The sequence below is a fragment of the Balaenoptera acutorostrata genome, chromosome 12, assembly GCF_949987535.1.
Source record: "Balaenoptera acutorostrata chromosome 12, mBalAcu1.1, whole genome shotgun sequence".
Classification (NCBI taxonomy): domain Eukaryota; kingdom Metazoa; phylum Chordata; class Mammalia; order Artiodactyla; family Balaenopteridae; genus Balaenoptera; species Balaenoptera acutorostrata.
Window position 1 is genome coordinate 79228473 of NC_080075.1, and position 21792 is coordinate 79250264.

Below are 21792 nucleotides of genomic sequence, written 5' to 3' on the forward strand. Positions count from 1 at the left end.
CAGACATTCCACGTCAGCCGCGGGAATGCACTGACCAGGCGGCGCGCGGCCCCGGACGGGTTCGCTGGGCGGGGCCTATGGCCGAGGGGCGGGACCCAATGCTGCGGGGCGGGGCCCACGGCCGCGGGACCTTTAAATTGGCCGCCCGGGAACGGCGCACGGGCCCACGACTGACCCAGCCAGCGAGGGAGCGACGACCCACCGACGGACACGGGCAGCAGCGCCAAGCCCACAATGCTGCGCTATCTGCCGGGACTGCTCCTGCTGCTCTGGCAGCTGCTGCTGCTGCCACCCCCTGTCGTCCCCGGCCCCCTGGACCGCCCCGGCTTCCTGAGGTTGGGGACCCGCGGCCCAGGGGGCAACCCCGGACGCCGTCCCGCTCCGGCCGCCCCCACCGGCACGCCCTATTCTGGGGCCGGCCAGCACGGCGGGGCCCGCGGCGCAGGTACACGGCCTGGGCGGGGACGGGAGAGGGACCCCAGGCCGAGAGGGACCTGAGAGGGCCCCAGGGAGGGACACCCTCCAGGAAGAAGGGAGATCCCGGGCCGGGGTCGGGCGGGATGGATGGGTGGGCAGGGGCATCAGGCGTTGAATGAGGAGGAAGAGCCTCCGTCGTCCACCAGGTATTCCCTCCATCCCAGCCTGAGCCGGACTGTGGTGCAGGAGAAAGATCCCCTCCCCGATGAATCTTGTGGGGATACTGAGGTCCAGAGAAGGGAAGGGAGATGCCTAAGGTCACTCATAGTCAGGGCTAGACTTTGGGTCTCCTAAAGGTCAAACTCCAGCAACTGCCCCCTGAGATTTGGGCAGGGAGGATGGGGCAGCTGTGGGAACACCAGGCGCCTCTCAGCTCTCTGTCCTAGACCCACCTCTGGTTCAGCTCAGTAAACCTTTCCTGAGATTCTGCTTTTAGTTCTCTGGTTGAGCAAAGCTCCTAGAGCAGCAGAGCTGGAAGATCATCTGACACAGCCCCTGACAGCACATATAGGGAAACCGAGGCTTGTCAAGGGGAGGGGACCCAGCAAATCAGTGTGAGAGCCCAGAATAAAACGCAGGGCTCAGATATCCCAAGCATGGATCTTTCCACTGCTTCAAGCTACCAAGCTCTCAATATGGTTTACTTAAGATTTTATCTTCATTACCAAAAAGTCCAGCATCAGACTTGTTAAAGTTCTGCTTTAAAGAGAGGCTGCATCAAACCATTTTCTGGATGTCCAGTCTCATCTGGCCAGTGATGCTTCATGGCCCAGGTTGATTTGTGTTATATTCCCCTCCTGCACCTTTCTGGATAATGTTGAGGAAGAGCACAAAGGATTCTTTCCTGCATCAGCTCCAGTGGGCTGGATTTGATATGGCGAGAGCATTGTCATTGAGACAGGGAGTGCCAGGGTTCACAACGGTTAAATTCAGTTAGTAGCCAGTTGGTTGCTCCAGCCCAGGAATGGGGATAGGGGAGAAGCCTTTCTCCCAGAAGTTAATTTTACCTCTGGTCCTGATCCACCTCCCTTGGGGAAACATCTGGGAGGGAGAGGAGGGATTCTGCGCGGGGAGGTCAATATTCCTCCTAAGCAGTTCTGGTCCTTTATTACCTGGAACCCAAACCAATATTGAATGATAACTCTTTAATAAACACAGCATTCCACCCTTTTTCAAATTCATTTCTTTTTGCACCCAGAAACTGCTAAGCTTTGCTATGGGCTTTTATTTCTAGCAGAGCTATCAGAAATTGACAATTATTGTGAGTAAGGAAACATTTTAGGAAATGCAGATTCTCATTTTCTTGGTTTCTGAGAATCAAAGTGCTGTTATCTAATAAAGGGGAGTGAGATTCAAAAACAATTAATGATGAGGGGATCTGAATCAGGAAGTAAGCAGATGCTCACAGAATGTCCTGCCATCTGAGTCAAGCCCCCTGTATTTTCTATTCCTGCTGTAATAAATTACCATCAACTTAGTGGCTTAAAACAACACACATTTATTATCTAAGAGTTCTGTGGCTCAGAAGTCTGACACTAGTCTCACTGGACTAAAATTGAGGTGTCAGCAGGGACATGTTCCTTTTGGAAAGATCTTAGAGGAGAATCCGTTTCTTTGCCTTTTTCAGCTTGTAGAGGCTGCCCTCATTCCTTGGCTCATGGCCTTTTCCCTCCATTTTCAAAGCCGCCAAAGGCAGGATGAGTCCTCACGTGTCATCTCTCAGATCTCATCTTCTGCCTCTCTCTTCCACTCTGGGGGCTGTTGTAATTACATTGGACCCACCAGAATAATCCAGGACAACATCCTCAATCTCAAGTCTTTAACTTAATTACACATGCAAAGTTTCCTTTACCATGTAAATTAACATAATTACAGGTCCTGGGGATTAGGACATGGACATCTTTGGGGGGCATTATCCTGCCCACCACACCCCTGTGACCTCCCATAGATGATTCCATGTGAAAAATCAACTGAAGAAGGAAGGAATCCTGCATGTTTACTTACAAGAACATAGCCTCGATATTAGTAAGGACACCACTTGGGTGTTAGCGACAGCACTGTCAGATATGGGTTCGTATCACATGTAGTTTTCCCTTTACTCAAATTATGCAAAAACATCCAGATTCAGCTCCTGGAAGGATTTTCTTCTTCTTTGCTCTCGATGCATGGTAATCAGGGATGAAATGAAATTCTGGAGGGTTTTTTTTTTTTTTTAAAGAATTAATTCCTTTTGACCTAGCTAAATACATGATGCACAGCATATTTCAGGCTGGTGGCTCAAAGTCACCAAGCAGGATGTTTACTAGGTACATGAGGTAATGTTAATTTTGGTAGTAGAAAATGTTCCTTCAGAGAGAGGCAACCATGAAATGAAAAGTTCCTTTGGGCTGGGAGTCAGGAAACCTGGAGTCCAATCTACCACTATTTTCTACCACTTCCTAGCTCTTACAGCTTCCTGAGACTCAGTTTTCTCGCCTGTAAAATGGGTATAAAAACAACCTCTGCATCTCTAACTTCACAGGGTTGTTGTGTTGGGATCCTGTGATCTCTAAAGTGTTATTGAAAGTAGGATATTATTTATTGTTTTAGTTAATACCTCTAGGAATCAGGCTAAAACCAAGAGGATACTTTTCAGTTTTTAAAAGAAAACTATACAGAGGCATAATTCCTGTTCCAGACTGGGCTTTTTCTGTCATCAACTGCTTAGCCTAGGAATTTATTTTGAATGAATAAATACCTACACCTTTTCCCCCTACACACTGAGTAAATTGCCGTCTTAGAGTTGCATCAATTTCCAGCCCCCTATTAGGAAAGAAAAGAACCCTGAATGACACTTCATGTCCAAGGATCTCATTTCCATTCAGGGCTTGGAGTGTGTGTGTGTGTGTGTGTTGAAAGAAGAGGAATGGCTTCTTTCTTAGCTAGTCCTGACTTTTGGATTTGATTTGGGTGGCTAGGAGAGGGAGGAGTATAGAACGAGATTAGAGGAAAAAAGGATAAGAAGGATGTGCTGAAAACAAAAATGTATTGTGTTGCTGCAATGTGCCAGGTGCTTTTATGTGGGAACGATACAAGTTTCTTGAGGGCAGGGAATCTGGTTTATTTGCTTTTGTAGCCCCATGGCTTAATACATGGTAGGCTCTCAAAAAATATATATTTGGTGAATGAAAAAATGAAAGAGAGGTGACTAAGACACTTTGGTGGGGGCAGTAGGACAGATACTAAGTCAAAATCTCTGCTTCTTGAAACAAGACATGCTGACAAAGATGGAAATCAACATGGACCAGATTAAGTTGTTATCCTTCTTTCCACTTTCAAACTGTAACTCAGGGGTAGTTGGACCTCAAAGTTCACTAAACGTGAGTGAATGACCAGATGGAGGGAGAATTTAGGGCTACTCTGGAGCAGTTTTCACCGCCTTGGAAGTGGAGTAAAAGAAGGAGGCCAGCACGAGAGCACCAGTGTGCCTTACCTCACACTCTGCCATTGCCCGAGGGGCTCTGAGGCCTGGGCAGGCAGGGGAGGGTGCAGTGAGGGTGCCCTGAGTTCACCTTTCACACGATACAGGGTCACTGTCCCGTTGCCTCAGATGGCCAAGATGCCCAAGAGAGGTCTGGAATCCATTCATTCCTGGGAGTCTAGAGGAACCTTTGAACAAAACTTTAAGCAGAAAGATATGGTTCCCAGTGAAATTTCGGGACTCAGCCAGCCTGTAGGGGAGATATTTGGGGAAATGTCACACCTCTATGTGAATTCTCACTAGGGAATCCTGAAGGCCTCAGTGCTTTCAACATCCAAAGGGAGGGTACTCTTGGGGAAGACAGCAGACAGTGGGGTATTTGGGATCAAGGGATGCTGGCCAGAGCTCTCTGGGTGGGAGAACTGCCCCCATTTCTTTCTTGTTTTTTTTGTTTTTGTTTTGGCCCGGCAGCGCGGGCATGCGGGATCTTAGTTCCCGGACCAGGGATCAACCCTCGCCCCCTGCAGTGGAAGCATGGAGTCCTAACCACTGGACTGTCAAGGAAGTCCCAGAACTGCCCCATTTCTGACTGTGGTCTGCTCATGGCTTAGTCATGTCTGTTTCCCACACCCTTCTTTGCAGGTGTTTGCAAGAGCATGCCCTTGGACTTGGTGTTTATCATTGATAGTTCTCGTAGTGTACGGCCTCTGGAGTTCACCAAAGTAAAAACCTTTGTCTCGCGGGTAATTGACACTCTGGACATCGGGCCGGCGGACACGCGGGTGGCAGTGGTGAACTACGCCAGCACCGTGAAGATCGAGTTCCATCTCCAGACCCACTCGGATAAGCAGTCCCTGAAACAGGCCGTGGCGCGGATCACACCCTTGTCCACAGGCACCATGTCTGGCCTGGCCATCCAGACAGCGATGGACGAAGCCTTCACAGTGGAGGCAGGAGCTCGGGGACCCGCTTCCAACATCCCTAAGGTGGCCATCATCGTGACAGATGGGCGGCCCCAGGATCAGGTGAGCGAGGTGGCGGCTCGGGCCCAGGCATCCGGTATTGAGCTGTACGCCGTGGGCGTGGACCGGGCAGACATGGAGTCCCTCAAGATGATGGCCAGTGAGCCCCTGGATGAGCACGTTTTCTATGTGGAGACCTATGGGGTCATTGAGAAACTTTCCTCTAGATTCCAGGAAACCTTTTGTGGTAAGTCTTTGCTTCCAACTAGAAAAGACGTTGTACAGTCAGACATTGTGTATCCAAAGAAAAAGAGATTTATTCTTTTTTTTTTTTTTTTTGGTGGCAATTTATGGAAAACTTAAATATAAGCAATGCTTTTTTTGTATGTGTGTATTTTTTTTTTTTTAGCCAACTTAAACATACTTTGTTGGTTTAGAAATATAGAGCTGCCTTATATATAACTTGGTTTGCTCATAAAAATCTTCGTGTTTGCATTAGAAATGTGAAGTTCTGGAAATATCCAGGGTACATGATCCTGCTATTCCCTGATGGGGTCAGAAAAAAATACGAATAAAAAATCTCCAGACAACTCTCTTTTCCCCTCTGCCCACCACATTTTTTTCCAGATATTTTCTTTAGTTTTTCCATCTCTAGATTTAACAGAACTCTGCTTGTTTTTGGGCAGAAGACGGGGACTGTGTCTGTCTGTGGAAAGATCAACTGGCTTATATTCCAGTGTAACTGTCAGTCAGTGTGTACACTTAGTGAATACTCCAGTTTTCAGATTCAGCTCGGTGTCTGATTATTCCTTGTGGAGGGAGAGGATTAGGGACCAGGAAGGTTAGGATTTCAGCTCACTTGTGAGATAGCAAGAAGCAGGGTATTTTTTGTTTTTTTATTTTAATTTTTAATTTTTTAATTATTCTGTTACTGTTCTTCTCCTTTCTTCCTTTAGGATGGAGTTTAAATCCAAACATGCTGATTTAATTAGAATTTTTAGCATGAATCAGCCAAACCCATGAATATGAATCCATTCAAGGCTCGGGTTTATCTGTAGTCACTGACCAGAATTATGAAGTTGTGGGACTCAAACTTTTTAATTATTACTTTTAAATTTATTTTTGCTTTTCTTTTAAACACTTCTATCTTCCTTTGTTTCTTTCTTTCTTTCTTTCTATAGTCATGCTTTATTTTTTTTATCATTTGGAGATAATCTTTCAAAGCCCTCTGTGGAATTATCTAAGCAGGTGTGGACAAATTTCTAGTTCAGGTGAATTTTAAAATGTACATACCTTTTGCTGTATAATCTATTTCACATTTGTTTTTTCAACATGTGTTTATTGATCACTGATGATACAGAGATAAAGTAGTCCCTCCCCACCATCAAGCAACAGTCTGTGGCTGGGGATGAGATAAACAAGTGAACCAATAATTACAATTGTAAATTTCAAGGCGACTTTATATATAAATGAATGTGAAACTCAGCAATCAATAATTTGTCAGGAAATGAGAGATGAAGTCTCGGTCTGGAGCAAAGTCTGGCCTCATCTCAACCAGACCTGGCCAGGGACCCCTTATCTTTCCTGCCCTAGGACACTGGGTCTTCACAAGCTGTCCTTGGCTTTGGTGGCATTGACTCAGCATTCATTGGTTTCCCAAAAGAAAATAGCTTTCTTTCTCCCAGGAAACCCCACTGTGTTTGCGGGTGAGAACTTTTCCTTAACGATGCTGGTCTATGGCAAGGCTGGGTCTCAAAGATAGCACCTGGGGTTGGGCTTGAAAGGGGTAAAGTAACAAGTGGTGAGTGGCCATCTTTTCATTCTGGTACGAAAGATCTGCTTGTTCTGGGGGGAAAATATCCTCTCTATGGAAAAAAGACTGAGGGGCAGCTGTTGTAGTCAACGAGCTGGAAAGATTATTCCATGAGAAGGCCCTTCTTGGGGCCTTCCTGTTGGGACCTCAACCTGTCCTGTTGGCAAAACAGTGGAGGCTGGGTGACCTGCCACAGGGGTGCCAGCCTCCTGCAACAGGCCTCCTTGGTTTCTCAGAAATGACTAAATTCATTGTTTCTTTTATCAAAACCTGTCACTGGGGAAAAAAAATCTGAGATTAAAAATGGCTCCAGGAGCAAAAAGATGAGGATGCAGTTTAGCTAATGTAATCTAATTTGTTGTATTCTTCCTTTTCTTTTTACTGGTTTGTATATAGCATGTAAGTTTATTCTCCTGGCAGATACAAGAGTCGCATGTGTATACATTTAGGCTCAGGAACCCATGCCGCATATTCGGAAGGCAGTTACCTACGTTGCCCTCCACCATTTGCAATTTCAAACATGTATTGCTGCCCAAGAGTGAGTGGGTTCCAGGCCTAGAGGAAAGCCTGGGTGTGAATTCTGTTTAGACACAAACTATAGAACCCTTGGAAACTGGGTTCTGGTGGCAGTGGGACCACTAGCTCATAGTACTTCAGGAAGTATATTACTGTTCCCTTCTTTCTGTTGGGAAGCAAAAGTCTTTTTTTCTGGCTAGGTGGATACATTGAATAAAATATCGAATTGCCTGATTCATGTAAAGTGTTTGGTTTCAGCTCCAAATTCAAAATTCCCTTTCTTTTTTGAGAAAGTCCACCACAAGATCTATGATTTTAAATTAGTTACTAATTTAAACATTACTAAGAGTGGTATTTATAATAAGCCAGGGGCAGAAAACAAGTAGCCAATTTTTAGAGTGAACTAAAGATAGAATCAGAGAGGAACCTGGAGAGTGATGTTGTTTTGACACAGGAGGAAGTATCTGAAATGCTTCTTACGTGTCGACGCTGACTGTTGTAAATTTCCTTTGCACAGCTCTGGACCCATGCGTGCTGGGCACACACCAGTGCCAGCATGTGTGTGTCAGTGACGGGGAAGGCAAGCACCACTGTGAGTGCAGCCAAGGATATTCCTTGAATGCCGATAAGAAGACGTGTTCAGGTGAGGCTGCTTAAGGGGTGGTGGCTGATGGAAACTTTTTTTGGGACTCACCCCGGGCTTTGGACTGGCCTTGTGCTTTTCTCCTAACTGCCCTGTGGTGGATTTACTGTTATCAACGACTTGCCTTGAAAAGGAACATGAGGGGAAAAGTGAGGTAATACCTAAAACAGCCTATTATAGTACTTATTACTAGGTTTAGAGAGAAGGGTTAGTAGGGAAAAGGGCTAGTGAGGAAGGGGGCCAAAACTCTTCGTCCTTTTGAGGTTTTGGATTTTTTTCCCCTGGGTTTTATTTAATTAAATACAAGCTCCTCTTACCTCTCTGTGACCGTAGAAGATTCATGGAATCTAGAAGTGGAAGAAAATCTAGGGAGGTTCTCACTCATCTGCTCTATGAATACTCACGTACAATCAATGAAGAGTGGGAATTAGGTCCAATCTGTTAAATCCTAGAAAAACGTTTTGAGAGGAAGAAAACTTAGAGATCATTTCATTCAACCTGCTCATTTTATAGAAAATGAAATTGAGACCTCCGCAAGAAGGGAGAAGACTTACCTACCCATGTCATGGGGTCTGTTAGTGAAAGAGCCAAGACCAGGAAGTGGGTTCCCACACGGTCCAGCAGGCTTCCTCTCGTGCCAAGCTGTCCCATTTCATTAGCACTGTGTGTGTGTGTGTGTGGGGGGGGCCCGTAGTTAGCACTGTGTGTGTGTGTGTGTGTGTGTGTGTGTGTGGTGTGGCCCGTAGTTATGTATTTACCATGCTTTCCATGTTTTGATATTTGTCCTGATCATCTTTTGATAGTTATTGACAAGTGTGCTCTTAACACTCACGGCTGTGAACACATCTGTGTGAACGACAGAACTGGCTCTTATCATTGTGAGTGCTATGAAGGTTATACCTTAAATGAAGACAGGAAAACATGTTCGGGTAAGTGGGGGCAGAGGCTTTACTGTCGCCTCCCTGTTTACCTATCTCCCTAGTCAGTGTTTGGCGGGGGTCACATCGACGGGGAGCTCGGTCTCTTTTCCTCTCTTGCCATCTCGGGCTTTTCCCCTTTCTTATAAGAAAAGTTATAAATGGCAGCATGTGTGTCTCATGACCCACATGTGTGAGTGTGTTGTTTATTTCCTTCTCTGTACCCAGCCCTAAGAGTCCTTTCCAGAATCTAAAGACAATTTAGTATGTGAAAATCAAATAACAGCCCACAAGGTACTTACTATTTACAGAAAGAAAAGCAGTTATTCCATAGTGGAGAAACCTGGCAGACACCACTTCAACCAAGACATCAGAGTTAACATCACCAGCAATAACACACAGTGACGTCATGCATCTCCTGACATGATGTTCCGAGGGCACAATGGCACTTCTGTGGTATTCTTGCTAAAAATTCAGAATCATGAGGAAACCTCAGACAAACCCAAATGGAGAGACATTCTACAAACTAATTTTTCAGTAATTTTCAAAAGTGTCACAGTCATGAAAGGCAAAGACAGACTAAAGAAATGTCCTAGATTGGCGGAAACTAAGGAGATGTGACAACTTAATGCAATGTGTGATCCTGGATTGGATCCTGGACCAGAAAAAGGACATTAGTGGTGGAACCATTGGCAAAATTTGAATAAGGTCTGTAGGTTAGTTAATGGCATTGTATCAGTATTAGTTTCCTGGTTTTGGTAATTACGCTATGCTTATATAGGATGTTAACATTTGGGGAAATGGGGTGAAGTACTGGATTTTTTGCACTAGTTCTGAAACTTTTTCATAAGCCTGAAGTGATTTCAAAACAAAAAGCTCAAAGATAAAAAAAAATAGTTAAAAAATATCATGTCAGTACAGAGAAAAATACATTGAGTAGCAATTTGGGTCTTGAGTTCTGATGCTGCTCTGAGTCATTTGGTCTCCTTTGGACTCAGTTTCCTCATTTATTACAGGAGAGGGTCGAGCTACAGTTTCTTCAAACTCTAATTCTATGTCTTTCTGAATCTAGTATAATTCGTTCCACAGCTGTTAGAATCCCTCTGATTCAGCATAAATACAACAAATCTAAAAGGAACACTTTAGAAAGTATTCATGAGATACTTCGATTATAAAAGCTCAGTATAGATGATTCTGAAAAGGGGTGGGGAAAAATAGAAGCATAAGTATTGTGTGTGTAGGAGTTTGTTTTACTCAGCTAATTCCTAGTGAGAACAAATATTACTGATGGCTTTGAGTGGTTTCTAATAAGTTTTCCTCTTCTGCATTGCTAGCTGCAAATAAGAAGATTTCTATATATGGCTGATAAAAGACTTTTCCACGTTTAATATCTTTTCTTCTGGACTTTTGTTGGGCAGCTCAAGATCAGTGTGCTTTGGGCACACACGGCTGTCAGCACATTTGTGTGAATGACAGAGCTGGGTCTCATCACTGTGAATGCTACGAGGGCTACACTCTGAATGAAGATAAAAAAACGTGTTCAGGTAAGGTCCACTCAGTAAATTCTTTCATCCGGGGCTCTTTCAACTTGCTTCTCACCAAGAGAGAGATTCTTAAAGGTAATGTAAGGAATTGGGCTTCAGACATTCTACCATGCTTTTCAGACCAAGGTAAACATTGCTCAGGAGGCAGTGAGCTCACTAGGTTTTGCAAACATAGCTCACTTCAGAAAATTACTGGGTAATGGGTAGGGAGTGGGGGATATAAGAAAAGCTAATTGAATGTACGGTCCTAATCCAGGAAAATTTTATAGCTCTGTAAAGCAAATAGGAAACTTTAGAGGAAGTCAGCTGGGCAGTAACTATTTGGTGTGATAGGCTGAACTGATCTTTTTCCAATTAAAACTTGTCCTGGAACTTTTCTGTAGCGTTAATCTTAAAGCCAGATCGTTTTAGTAAAGGAGGCTTTGTAAATGACTGAATTAGACCCACACAGATCTTCCAGTAAGTTTGAAGCAAGCCCTTCCCTGACAGTTTCTAGATGATCAGTCTTGGGTGAATCTGAGACTTACAACTTGGCGAGGAAGCCCGTGCCAGAACTGCTAATCCTCATTAATTTGATTTAAACTCACTGGCAGAACAGAGTGGCATTTGTAATGTAAAAACACTCCTAAGAGAAATTCCTAGCTCTCAAGGTGGTGTTTAGTTTTGGCATATTCAATATTTTTTTTAGATTTTGTGTATGCTTTCCTCTTCCTTGAGATGTAATGTGTGACCTTTTCAAGAGAGATTAAAGGAAGTGGAATATCTCTAATTCCCCTTTTTTTAAAAAAATGAGATCAGTAAAAGAGTACTGAGCACCTATTTTGTTCCCAGGACTCTGCTAAGCTGTGGGGGTGTAAGGAAGCGTCAGCTTCTGCCTCTGAGCTACGTACAGGCTGGGTGCAAAGAGAACCAGCACCTGAAGAAAGCAGGGACTCTTAGCCAGGGGGAGGCACCGGCAGTAACTAAGGGCGGGAGGGGCTGGGAAGCAGGAGGTCTGGGATAGACACAGAGGGCTGGGACTGGAGGTGGGCCTCGGAGGGCAGATAAGCCTTAGATGGAGGAGTGGAGAGGGCAAGGGCAAGGGGAGTGGCTTGCATTGGTTTGTTCGGGGGTGGGACTAAGTCAGTTGGATGGAAAGGACTCAAGGCTGCATTTCTCAAACCGTTACAAGTATCCCTCTTGGTACTTTAAGCAGGACCTTTAATCTGAAGACCTGGGAAAAGGAAACAAAAACACATTTACATGTAAACTAACAGATATTATGGCATAAAATGGACCGTTTTATTAAAAAAAGAAATCAAAGGAGATTTTCAGTTAAGGCAGACTACTCCAGGCAACACTTCCAGATAACGGTTTGCCAACATTCTTCAGTGCCTACTGGGTACCATGCACGGTTCTAGGCATTTTAGGCACAGTCACACATTTACTGCTCACAGCAACTTTAGAAGGAAACTGAGGCACAGACAAAGTAACTTGCCTATGGTCACTTGCCTAGTGAGTAGCAGAGCCAGGATTTGAACCCAGGCACTTGCTCTGGTGGTTACATATGCTCTCAAACACTAAGCTACACTGTCTCATGGTGCAAAGCAGAGGACAGCAAAAGGAGATAGAAGAAAAAGACGAGACGGTGGGAAGTTGCTATTTATATATTTTACAGCAATAATGGATGCCATTCTAAAACCGGGGTACACGACATGGGTCAGATCCCCTCTAATGGCCTGCCTTCCCCTTGCTGGGCAGTGGGAAGGCCTGTAAATTAAATGTGGAGCCCCAGATCACGGGCCAGGGGCTGGAGGCCCATCTACTTGTTATCGCTAGAGTCGCTGCTAAGCTGGGCTGAGGGGAAAACAAAATGTTCTGCTAGTAGGCATTTTGCTGGAAACATCTGAATTGTAGTAGTGAAAGGGAATATCAGTGTGAAAGTTGGAAAGACACTATGGATAGATTACCTGGGGCCTTATGCTTCACGAACAGCTGTTTTATAGGCAATAGTGAGCCATGGAAGGTTTGTGAGCATAAAATGACACTTAAGAGGAGAGTTAGAGGAGAACAAATAAAGTAGTTTGGCTTCTGCAATGGCCGAGGAAGAAGCTATGTATCCCAGGAAGCCCTTGTTCCTTGTAATGTATTTACTTGTGACAGACACAAATACTTCCCTATCCAGTCATACACACCATCGCCATCACCATCATCATCATCATTGTTATTATTTTTCCTCTATCTGTGTGTGTGTGTGTGTGTGTGTGTGTGTGCAGGCCAGTGTTTTCTGCCCCACTTTAAGCATCAAGGGCAGGCCCTTGGTCAACACAGTTTTTGTGCAGCATCAAACGTAACTCCATGTGCAGGTAGGTCCCTAATAATTTATTTTTGGTGATGGTGAAGATGACCTGTGTATAGCTGGAGAGATTGGAGGCATTCATGGTCATCAGGAAAGGCTGGAGATAAGTTCTGGAATAGAATCAAGACTCAGTGCAGCCCCAGGACTGCAGATAGCAAAAAAGAGAAGGCACCGAGATAGCTGCAAGAGATAACAAGGAAAGGGGTGTGGGATAGGGAACGGGAAAAGAGGCTCTCTCCTTCTGAAACATGGGAGACGCGTTGCTGACGACTGTAGGATTCATTTGCTGCACTTGTTGGCACCGAACCAAAGCTTCTTTCTCCCGGAAGTCTGTGTTTAGTTCGCAGTTGTAATTTGTGAATAATCTCTTTCCTGCCCCACTCCTGGTCAGTTCGTAACCAGTGTGCGCTGGGCTCTCATGGGTGCCAGCACATCTGTGTGAATGACGGGGCCGCGTCTTACCACTGCGATTGTTATACTGGCTACACCTTGAATGAAGACAAGAAGACATGTTCAGGTGAAGACTGTCCCTTTAAGCCTAATTCATGTGTTAGGACAGTCTTAGGAGTGAGCTTTCCTGTCTCCAAGTCTGAAGCACGCTTCTGAGTCTTGCTCCTTGGTCAGAATTCTCCAGTGGTTCCCAAATGTCTTCAGAATGAAATAATTCTACCTTTCCACCAGGCATCCTTCCCTCCATGGTCTGATTCCATTTTTTTTTCCTAATTAAAGTCTCTCCCTAAGTCCAGGTTTTTTTTTTATTACAGTAAAATATACATGACATAAAATTTAGCATGTTAACCATTTTAAGTGTAGTCCAGTGGTGTTAAGTACATTCACATTGTTGTGCAACTATCCCACTGTCCATCTCCAGAACTTTTTTTATCATCCCAAACTAAAGCTCTGTACCAATTAAACAAAAAATCCCCATTCCACCTCCCTACCCCTGGTAACCACTCTTTTTCATCTTGTCACTACATTTGGCCCCAGATTCACTCCTTCTCTCCAAGACCTGTGATTCAGCCACATGGACTGTTTGATATTCCTGAAGCATGCCCTGTACTCACCTGTCTCCATCCTTTACTGTGATCTGCTTCCCTTGCCTCTTCTGCTTGTCAAAATCCAAGAACCACATCCTTGCCAACGTTTGGTTTTGTTGGATTAAACTTTTGTCAGTCTGGTAGATGTAAAGAAGTATCTCCCTGTAGTCTTTTTTTCCCCCATTTCCTGGTTACTAAAGAGGCTAAGCTTCTCTTCTAATATTTATTTGTCACTTCAGTCTCTTATCTGGAAAAGCTATTTATGCCTTTATTTTTCTATTGGGTTATTTATATTTTTCTTACTTATCATAACAACTCTTCACATGTCTGGATATAAATTCGTTGTTGATTTTATGTGTTGCAAATATCTTCTCCTAGATTGTATTTATATTTCCACTTCTTAAATGACGTCTCTGCAACAGCATTCGTTTTGTTTTAATTCTTAAGTTGTGCAGTGGGTTTATCATGCATTCATTTTTATGCCTTATGAGGCATTTGTCTTTATTATGCATCATAACTTACATCAGTGTCCTATAAATTACTTTTTGTGAATCAAATGTTACAAAATAATGTTTGTTTGTTTAATTTCCAGGGCTAGTTCAGTTTTTACCCCCTCTACCAGAATTCCCCTTATTCTTCCATTGAACTGTGTCCTCTTTTTCAGCACTGGATGCCTTGTGTTGTGGTTACCTGTGTGTTCCTTCAATCATTCCTTCATCCAGTCAATAAATATAGCATCTGCTACGTTCTAGGCACTAGGTATACAATCATGAACAAAACAGGTATGGTCTTTGGTAACAGTCTAGGGGGAAAAGACAAGTACATAACACATTTATATATTAAATAAGAGCAGTGATGGAAGAGAACAGAATGTGGGTTGGGGAACCTATTTCAGGTTGGGAGGGTCTCTCTGAGGAAGTGACGTTTGAATGCTGAGGATCAGTGGCAGATTGGTTGAGATTGGAGTGCTGGCGGAAGGAGGGAGAGCAATGCCAGGTCCTGAGTGGTGGCTTTAGTGGGGAGAGGAAGTGAAAGGCCACCTGTGTGACGGAAGCATGACCAGCCAGGGGTAAGTGTGGGGTAAGGCAGTTTGGAGAGTTAGGCGGGGTCAAATCATGCTGCTCCTCTGGGGCGTGGGAAATTCTATGAGAAATGGGAAGTCATGGAGGGTTTTTAGCAGTGGAGCGGCACGATGCTGTTTATATTTTTAAAAGTCACTCTAGCTGCTGTGTGAACAGCGGATTGAAGAGGATGAAGAGCAAAAGAAGACCAGTTCGGGGGCTATTGCAGTTGGGCTAGGATGGTGACAATGTGATAGAAGTAAACTGATTGCAGACATGTTTTGAAGGTAGGATGAACAGGGCTTGGTGATAGACTGGATGTGGGGATAGGATGGGGGAGGAGTAGGATGGCTTTCCTATTCCACTTGAGCACCTGGAAGGATGGGGTATCTTTACTGAGGGGACTGAGAGTGAAGCAGATTTGGGGAAGAAAATGCAAGTTTTGGACTTGTGTTTGTTTTTTTTAAAAATAAATTTATTTATTTTTATTTTATTATTTATTTTTGGCTGTGTTGGGTCTTCGTTTCTGTGCGAGGGCTTTCTCTAGTTGTGGCAAGCGGGGGCCACTCTTCATCATGGTGCGTGGGCCTCTCACTATCGCGGCCTCTCTTGTTGCGGAGCACAGGCTCCAGACGCGCAGGCTCAGCAGTTGTGGCTCACGGGCCTAGCCGCTCCGCGGCATGTGGGATCTTCCCGGACCGGGGCACGAACCCGTGTCCCCTGCATTGGCAGGTGGATTCCTAACCACTGCGCCACCAGGGAAGCCTCTGGACTTGTGTTTTTATGCTCCTGTAGACCCCAACCACCACGGGTAGTAGATTTTGTCTGTACTCTTAGCATCTACCATAACACCTGACAGTTACTCAGCAGTTACTTCTTCATTTGAAGTAAAGTGTGGATCAGTTTCTTGGGGAGGGTGAGAAAAACAAGGAGCAGCTTGCTTTTAGAATTTGAGTATTTCTGGGTATTGTCTTCCTATCTTAAATGTTTAATCTTCAGAAAAATCAGTCTTGGGCATTTTTTCTTCTCCTGGAAGGTGAGGATTCCAGAATGGTTTATAATGGCTTAGGCTCTGACCTCATTTGTTTAGCCATTCACTTATTTATTTGTTTGGCAAGTATTCATGGAAATTCTGTTCTATATCTAGGACTCTGTTAGGTCCTGAGGAAGGAACTGGAGACAGATTAATGTTTTGTGGTTTGCCCTGTACAAGTCTTGCACTACTTTTGTTAAATTTATTCCTAAATATTTTATTCTTTTTGCTGCCAGTGTGAATGGATCCATCTCTCAACTTTCAATTGTGCAACCTCCCAGTTTTCCAGTTTTCTATGGGGTGCTTTAATGAGAATATTACACTGAGCCCCTACCCTCACAGAGCTTATAGGCTATCAGGCAAGATATACTGGAAAAGTATCATAGGCACAAATTTTATACTCTGTACACGGATGATGGGCATGTACTTGATATTCAGTAGATACTTTTTGGCTTACCAATTAATTTACTGATTGAGATGGGGATTTGAGCTGGCTGTCCCTAAAAGTTTCAATAGGATTTATAGACAGCTAGATAATCAAGTGAATTTATGGTCCTCCAGTCTTGTATCTTATCTTTGTATTGGGTTGACCAAAAAGTTCGTTCGGGATTTTCTGTAACATTTTACGGATAGAATGTGGGAGAAAATGCAAGAGCAAAGGACTACTCTTTGTCCCCAAGCAGTACTACTACTCAGTTGGAAGATTATTCATCAGTCTTTAGACCTGGAAGTTACTCTTATTTCTGTTAGGCAACTTTAGGGGCTATGATATTGAGTAGGAATAGCTGCCTCACTGAATTACAGAAAGAAATTGGAGTTAGAATTATCATTCGCCCACGTTCTTTGCTTAAATGTCAATACAAACCTGAATTTTTAGTTCCAAAGTATTTATGGGTAAGAACTAGAATTCTCAGTTCAAACCATTCAGTAGAATAATAGTCTGTATAGGAAATCAGGAATTGTCTAGTTTTAAACCTTGAAATGTTTTGGCCACACAAATAGAGGACTGTTTTCCTCATTTTCATTTTTTAAAATTGAAGTATAGTTAATTTACAATGTTGTGTTAGTGTCAAGTATACAGCAAAGTGATTCAGTAATATACATATATATATATAACTTTTCAGATTCTCTTACATTATAGGTTATTACAAGATACTGAGTATAGTTCCCTGCACTATACAGTAGGTCCTTGTTGTTTAACTATTTTATATATAGTAGGGATATGTCTTAATCCCAAACTCCTAATTTATCTTCCGCCTTCCCCCAATCCCCTTTGGTAACCATAAGTCTGTTTTCGATGTCTGTGAGTCTATTTCTGTTTTGTAAATAAGTTCATTTGTATCACCCTTTTAGATTCTACATGTGATATATGATATTTGTCTTTCTCTGTCTGACTTACTTTACTTAGTATGACAATCTCTAGGTCCATCCATGTTGCTGCAAATGGCATTATTTCATTCTTTTTATGGCTGAATAGTATTCCATTGTATATATGTACCACATCTTCTTTATCCATTCATCTGTCGATGGACATTTAGGTTGTTTCTGTCTTGGCTATTGTGAATAGTGCTGCTATGAACATTGGGGTGCATGTATCTTTTCAAATTAGGGTTTTCTCCAGATATTTGCCCAGGAGTGGGATTGCAGGATCATATGGTAGGTCTAGTTTTGGTTTTTAAAGGAACCTCACACTGTTCTCCATAGTGAACATTTTCATTTCGTAATGAGTACACAGTATCACAAGGGATTGTCTTATCTCTGCATTCTTGGCTTCTCCCTGCATCAACTTAAATATTTACTTTATATCATGGAAAATTTCAGACAATTACAAAAGTATAGAGAAAAATAGAATGAACTCTCATATAACCATCACCCAGCTTTGACAATTGCAAACTTTTCCTCAACATCTCTAACTCAGTTTCTTTGGTGACAAAGTCCACAGTACTTTCTCCTCTTTCCATGTGCTCTTATATTATCTCCTAGAAAATGCATTTAGGTAAGAATTTAAAATGGAAGTATTGAATCACAGATTTCCTGATTTGCTATGATTTCTAATTAGCGATAACATTTCGTGTATTGTCATTCTCTTCAGCCATTGCAGAAGCACGAAGACTCATCTCCACAGAAGATGCTTGTGCATGTGAAGCCACACTGGCATTCCAGGATAAGGTCAGCTCATATCTGCAGAGACTGAACACCAAGCATATCCTTTCTGGAAGGTTTTCTGCTTCTGCTTGAAGCCAGCCTAGGTACTACAATTGAGCTGACATTTTAGGGCATTCCACAGGATAAGTGCCTTATTCATTAAGTTTTAAGATGAGCCATAGTAATACACAGCTTTAATTTTTAAAATTTAGAGTTCTTTTAAAATGTTTTAAAACCGTTATACCCATTCTTATTTACATGTAAGAGCTGTGTAATTATTTATTTTTCTAGTGCTTTTCCATAACAGTATAAGCTCCTAATTGAGCTCTATTTGACAGTGCTATTATCCTGATTCCTTAACATAACTTTCTTATTCAGAATCTGTACATGTACAAAACGAGTCAGCTGATTAATGGAGTGTGATAGTTCAGACGACACACAGCTGTGTGCTTTGTCTAGCCAAGTGGTCAAAAAGCGGATTTCAAAATGTAACATGGTACTACCTCAGAAACTTTCAAAATCAGTTTTTTAGCCAAAGGAGTAATTCAGGAAAAGTACTTTTTCTTAGCATAGTTCAAGTTAACAACACCTTTCCTAGGGATCTTGAGGCATGGTATTCAGACTGTGATAGGGATACCCTAGGGGTATGCAGAGACTTTCCAGGGGTATGTGGGGACACAGAAAATTTTAAAGGAATCAATTTCCAAATCCTTCACTTCCTTAAATCTATCTGCCTACAATGCAACTTGGGGTCAGTTGACATTCTCTTTTCCCATCTCTCACTTCAGTGTCACCATTCTCCTAAATTTATACAAGAAAGGCAGACCTCTTACTTACCCTGAACTTTACTAAGGTGAATTTCTTGGAAAGGTAAAATCTCCAGAGAGCCAAATAAAGGGCCAGTTCAACAGTTTTTTAAATTAAGCCTTCATAAACACACCTCCCCCAATTCATCCCATTAGGAGATACCTTTCTAATTAAAATTTACCTTTTATTTTTAATGATTTTATGTCAAAACTTGTGACTTATTCGTTGTTTGGATCAATTGTGTCCCCGTAATAGTTGTAATGGTAACTCAACTGAGACGATTAAAAAAATTTAGCACCTCATGGTCAAAGAAAATTAATTCAAAGGTAATTTCAATATAAATGTGTATGTGCTTGTTGTTTGTATAAAGTTTACATCAGAGAAGTATAATAGAGTGATAGAACAGATTTCCAAGATTCAAAGTAGAATAAAATTGTGGAGGAAGTAGAAAGGAAATACAAATTCAAGGAAATATTTTATTTTAGAAGAACAACAGTAGTAACAATTCAGTATGGTATTACTATTACATGGGATACATTTAAAAGACCGATTTAAATTTTGTTTTAAAGCATCGATATTTATAATATAGCAGAAACTGCATATTTGCAACTAAAACTTATGATGAAAATTTTCATGTAATCTAAATAGGCACAAGATATCACTTATTTGTCAAAATTATTTTAGGGGACATATGATCGAAAAATGTTTGAAGACCACTGCTTTATATCATGCTCGCTAAAGAACAGAATATCTGAGTTTTAGATAGATTAGATTTTTGGTGAGAAAACAATTTCACTCTTTTTGTTCAAAATAGAACTTAAATATATATATATGTATATTTTATCTTGTATTGAAGTGTTTGAAAGTGTGTTTGCATTTTCTAATGTCTAAAAATATATGGTGTTAGCCTTAACAACTAGCCACTTGATGACATTTTGGAGAAGCTGCAAGCAAATGAATATGGACAAATACATCGTTAAATTCCTCAAATTTTTTACCTGGAAATATGAAGCATTTGGTGTACTTAATACTTTGGCATACTCCAGTATTCCTGCTAGTAATGTGCCATTACCAATGCTTTCATGTTACTGGATGAGTAGAATGAGGATCTTCTGGAGAATCTGTATCATTTTTCTAAGGAAATAAATGTCCCTTAGTAAGAGCAAATTTTAGTGTCTCTAAGCTATGACTGTGAAATAGTTGGTAGGAAACAGAATGAAAAGTTTCATAATTTCTTTCTTTACTAATTGAGCCATTTAATTTTTACATGTTTATATTAGTAAGATAACCAGGCTTAAAATGCGAACTTTTGATCTGTTTTCTTGATAGTATTAATAGTGTAAACCAGTCTTCTTACTTTAGAGTGTAAATTGTACAGGGTATTTACACATAAAAAGTACATATAATTAAACTGAGATGAATACAATTTAGAACTATATCTTTATCACTTTTTGGTTTTTTCTCATTTTTGCCAGAGTATTGTTGAAGCTGTGATCAGGAGATTGTAATACACATACCTAAATATAGTTAATACAGATTAAGTGAACTGTTATATGTCACTTTTAATTCATTCTGATGTTAGAAAGAAACACACAACTAGTTGTGAATTAAGTGTTAAACTTTTTACCAAGGACAAAAAACCCTAAATTTACTTTGTTTTACTCAAGGATCCAGTCAATAAAATTATATATTTATAAATACTGGTATAATAAGTAACAAAACCTAATGTCTTTTAAAATGTTAATGATAAACCTAACTTTTTTTTATCTTACATGTCTGATAAATTTTTTTTCAGCTTTTATGTTTATAACGTTTAGAAAAAAATAGTTCTTTAAATTGTATACTACTCATTCTTTTCTTGGTTTATGTTGTGTTTAGTATAATAAAAATGTCAATATCTTTATATATTATTGTCATGCTTTTTTTTGGTAACTCATATCAACTTTGTCTATTAACATATTTTCTTAAATTAAGCTGAATTACAATTATTTTGAATGAAACAGTTTCTTGTCAAAGGACACAATATTGTGACTCTTCCTATAATTTAATCTCATGCTCTTAAGATTAAAAATTTAAGTTCAGGTTAAACAGAAAGGCTTTAATCAAGAATGTTGTGGGAGAGGGAATAAAACAAAATTACATAAATTCAGATAAAATAATGATGAGGGTACATTAATATACGCACTTGAAGAGAAAATATAACCTACAGATGCAAACCCAGAAACAGTAAAAAATCTAAAATATAAACTGTAAAGGGAAGAAATGAAAAATGAACACATCAAAGGCAGTAAATATTATATGAAACATATATTGTTATTGCTCAACATTTTTGAAAGCACCTGACACAGAGCAAGTATTATTTTCCAAACTTATTTGAGCACACAATCAGTTATATTAATATATCACAAAGAAATGGTGTTATAGGAGGAATAAATGAGAGCTCATGTGCAAGAACTAGGGAAAGGTATTTAAAGAGAGACAAATTTTCAAGAGTGTGACCATCAGTAGCTTGAACTAATCATGTCTTAAGCTTAACCAGTTGACTGGAATCCCCTGGCTTAGATAATTGATTTTTTTCTTGAGTCCAGTATAGGGAGCCCGTGATCCGGTGCCAACAAACATATCTTAGGGATGTATTTGGTGCTGAAAAAGATACACATTCATTTGAAAACAAACATATTGTCTGAATGGGATCGGGCTTAAGTTTGGGAAGGATTTCTCAGGGAGACCTGATGTGTGCGTTTGGCTAGGCGCAATTGGCCAAGGAAGCAGGAACATCATCGGATATATAAAATGGCCTTGGAAGCACACAGGAATAGTGGGACTGAAAAAAGCATATTGACTTGCTTAAAGTGGGGGCACCAAAGTAAAAACATTTTAAGAACGAAGGAAGATCTGATTTTAGCTTGGGTTTAGATTTAATAGGAAAGGCACTAGGACCATCGTCAATTTTCGAGTATGCTGGGTGAGGCAAGAGACTCGGGTCAAAGGATTTGAACGTTATTTGCCTGAGATGGGGAAAGACTCTAGGTGGGGAAA

General features: G+C 41.5%; 1 protein-coding gene across 1 annotated transcript; it reads left to right on the forward strand.

The window, feature by feature from the left end:
• Positions 1–159: 159 nt before the first annotated feature.
• On the forward strand, positions 160–20656 carry MATN3 (matrilin 3). The gene is made up of 7 exons (XM_057558363.1): positions 160–445; positions 4580–5146; positions 7746–7871; positions 8675–8800; positions 10207–10332; positions 17894–18003; positions 19677–20656. Exons 1-7 carry the CDS (start codon positions 235–237, stop codon positions 19731–19733), a joined length of 1323 nt encoding a protein of 440 aa, XP_057414346.1. The 5' UTR covers positions 160–234; the 3' UTR covers positions 19734–20656.
• The last annotated feature ends 1136 nt before the right edge of the window (positions 20657–21792 follow it).